The sequence below is a fragment of the Lycium barbarum genome, chromosome 1 (assembly GCF_019175385.1).
Source record: "Lycium barbarum isolate Lr01 chromosome 1, ASM1917538v2, whole genome shotgun sequence".
Taxonomy (NCBI): Eukaryota; Viridiplantae; Streptophyta; class Magnoliopsida; order Solanales; family Solanaceae; genus Lycium; species Lycium barbarum.
This window is the reverse complement of record NC_083337.1, coordinates 31,302,684-31,305,575: the sequence shown is the minus strand read 5'-3', so window position 1 is coordinate 31,305,575 and position 2,892 is coordinate 31,302,684. Positions and strand designations below refer to the sequence as shown.

At 37.8% G+C, this 2,892-nt stretch overlaps 1 protein-coding gene across 1 annotated transcript; it reads right to left on the bottom strand.

The window, feature by feature from the left end:
- Window positions 1-562: 562 nt before the first annotated feature.
- On the bottom strand, window positions 563-2,554 carry LOC132610954 (uncharacterized). Its single transcript, XM_060325365.1, has 6 exons — window positions 1,987-2,554; window positions 1,784-1,905; window positions 1,441-1,708; window positions 1,169-1,350; window positions 929-1,084; window positions 563-823 (listed from the first exon to the last, which is right to left on the bottom strand). The coding sequence occupies exons 1-6, from the start codon at window positions 2,552-2,554 to the stop codon at window positions 563-565; spliced, it is 1,557 nt and encodes a 518-aa protein (XP_060181348.1).
- Between the last annotated feature and the right edge of the window lie 338 nt (window positions 2,555-2,892).

The following is a 2,892-nucleotide window of genomic DNA, read 5'->3' as shown; positions in this document are numbered from 1 at the left end:
AATAGACTGCAACTCCGAAGCAAATAGAGCGCTTTTGAGACTCCGCTGATGAAGCTTCTAAGGATCTGGTCTATCTCCCTGCTTCCCTACGGCATGAATGCAGCGTCCAGAAGAAAGGACGTCAGTACAAACAATGTACTGAGTATGTAAGGCATGAATAACAACCTAACAAGAGATATGGAACATAACATGAGATAAAGAGATAACCTGTACATCTGATTGCCCATTAAGGTAGATACCATGCATGCTTATTTTTTTTAATCAAATTGTGCTCTAGCAGGCCAGGCCTGTTAGAACTTTTTATTAATAAATGCATAATGTAAAAAACAATCTATTACAACATGTCTATAATATGAGCTAGCCAGTATTAAAAAAATAAGGAACTGTCCTCCAGTTCTATCCTGTGTGCCTAAGCTAGTATGTCCTTTGTGATCCTGATTTATCAGCTTTGATGATTGTCCAAATCCGTGCAAACACCATATGATTATCTTTACATGTAGTATCATTGTTGATTGTCAAGCTGATGAATCCTCCTTGTTCTAATCCTCAGTTGAGGAAGTTGTTATTTGTCCATGTTGAGAATTATTCTTCCTTCTGATGGCATGAGTTTAAATTCATGTACTTTGATCTCTGCATGATCCAAAGTTTGATTTGCTAGAAAGTCTGGCAACTTGTTGCCTTCCCTGAAAATATGATTGCTCTGCACCTGTACTGTTCTCATGTCCTGTTTGATCTCTTCAATCTGATTTCTCAGTTCCCATGGAGTGATCCATGAATCTTGTAAGATATTTTGAAGTACAAGTGAATCAGTCTCCAGTTGAACCTGTTGAATGTTGTGTTCTTTGCAGAACTTCAGTGCCTATTTTATGGACTCAGCTTCGGCTTCCATGTTTATTGCTATTCCCATTTGTTGTTCTTCTGCATAAACCAAATCTCCACTGCTATCTCTGATGTAGAATCCATATGAACTGATCCCAGGAGTGCCTCTGCTTGACCCATCTGTATTACATTTTAATCTCTCTGAAGGTGGCATCCTCCACAACACCTTAGCATAATAAAATTTTGGTTTATATCTACTAAGGTGCTGATGCATATTTTCCCAAACAATAGATAAATTCTACATCCAAGGGAATCTCTTTCTTGCCAGTTGGTGTATGATGTGTTTTACTTGTTGTTTCAGTCTGTAGAAAGTAACTGATCCTCCATGCTTAATGTATTTTCTTCTCTTCCATAATGACCATATGATCACTGCTGGCATTGCTCTATAAATAGGTTGCAATTTTGATTTTGTCTCAGCAGTCCACCATGCCATGATCATTTGATGTAGACCAATTCCATCTGTGGGGATACCTGCACAAGAAGCAAAAAACTTTCATAACTTGACAGTTATGGAAGAAGTTAGAAATAAGTGAACTACAATTTCCTCCTTATGCTCCTCACAGCACCAGCATCTTGATGGTATATTGATCATCATCCTTTTCAATATATCATCTGTAGAGATTCTCCCTTTCCACACCCTCCACATGAAAAAACTTATCTTTATTGGCAACCCTTTCTCCCACATGAACCTATAGCTGGTTTGTTGGCTCTCTCTATGCCTTAAAAATTCCCATGCAGATTTAACTGAGAATTTTCCACTTGTTTCCAACATCCAACATGGTTCATCATCTTCTTCTCCATCTGGAACTTTGATATTATCCTTGATATGCTAAGCCAATTCCTGATCTAGAGTATCTGTTAACAGTTCCATGTTCCATTCACCATTCTTCACAAACTGTCTAACCTCTATCTCTTTTTCTCTAGCAGCATCAGGAGTGATATAATATAGTGCCCCAAGCCTTGTCCAATTCTCATACCAGAATCTTGAAGTTCCATTTCTCAAATACCAAAATATCTGTGGCTCAACTGCATCTCATATGATCACCATCTTCTTCCAAGTGTGAGATCCTCCTCTATCTACTGCCATAGTAGGATGCCATTTCTTACAGTATTTGTTCAGCATGTAGCTACTCCATAAGCTTCTTCCATATCTGAAATTCCACCACAACTTAGCAAATAGTGCATTGGATATATCAGTTAATGATCTAAGACCAATCCCTCCTTCATCCTTTGGTAGACATAATTTGTCCCATGCCACCCAGTGCTTGCTTTTCACCCCCACAGTATTGCTCCAAAAGAATTTTGTAAATATCTTGTGAAGCTGCTTTATCACCCCAGAAGGAGGGTTCGTGGCTGACAGTAAATATACAGGCATGGTTTGTAACACATGATTAACCAACACATATCTACCTCCGAAAGATAACAGTCTGTTTTGCCAGGACAAAATACTTTTCATCACTTTTTTGATCAAATCCTTATAATATATCAGCTTCCTTCTTCCATAAAACACTGGACATCCTAAATATGTGAAAGTAAAGGATCCATTTCTCATGTCAGTATGTCTTTTGATCTTGCTATTAACTCTGGCAGATACCTTGTGATGAATATAGTAATAGCTTTTATCATTATTGACCAGTTGTCCTGAAGCCTTCTCATACTTCCTCAAACTCTCCATCATTTTCTTTAATGAATATGCATCCCAGAATAGAATAGGATTGTATCATCAGTATATGATAAATAATTGATTTGAGGACTCTATTTTGGCATTCCATAGCCTATGAAACTTGGCTTCTCATGCAGCTTATTCGGACACCTTGTTAAGACTTCAGCTGCTATAATGAACAGTGTAGGAGAAAGTGGATCACCTTGCTTTACCCCTATACTTGATCTGAAAAAGCCATGACTTTGACCATTGATCAGTATTGAATACCAGTTGTTTGACAGCAATCTCCATACCAAATCAATGATAACCTCTCCAAATCCAAACTGTCTTAGTACTTTAGTCAAAAATAT

Excerpts from the sequence above, each read along its gene's own strand:
- LOC132610954 (XM_060325365.1), bottom strand. The coding sequence starts at position 2,554 with ATGGAGAGTTTGAGGAAGTATGAGAAGGCTTCAGGACAACTGGTCAAT. Across the intron at positions 1,085-1,168 it reads TCTACAGACTGAAACAACAA|CACCTTAGTAGATATAAACC; the intron begins GTAAAACACATC and ends AATATGCATCAG. Across the intron at positions 824-928 it reads GAGATAGCAGTGGAGATTTG|GTTCAACTGGAGACTGATTC; the intron begins GTTTATGCAGAA and ends AACATTCAACAG.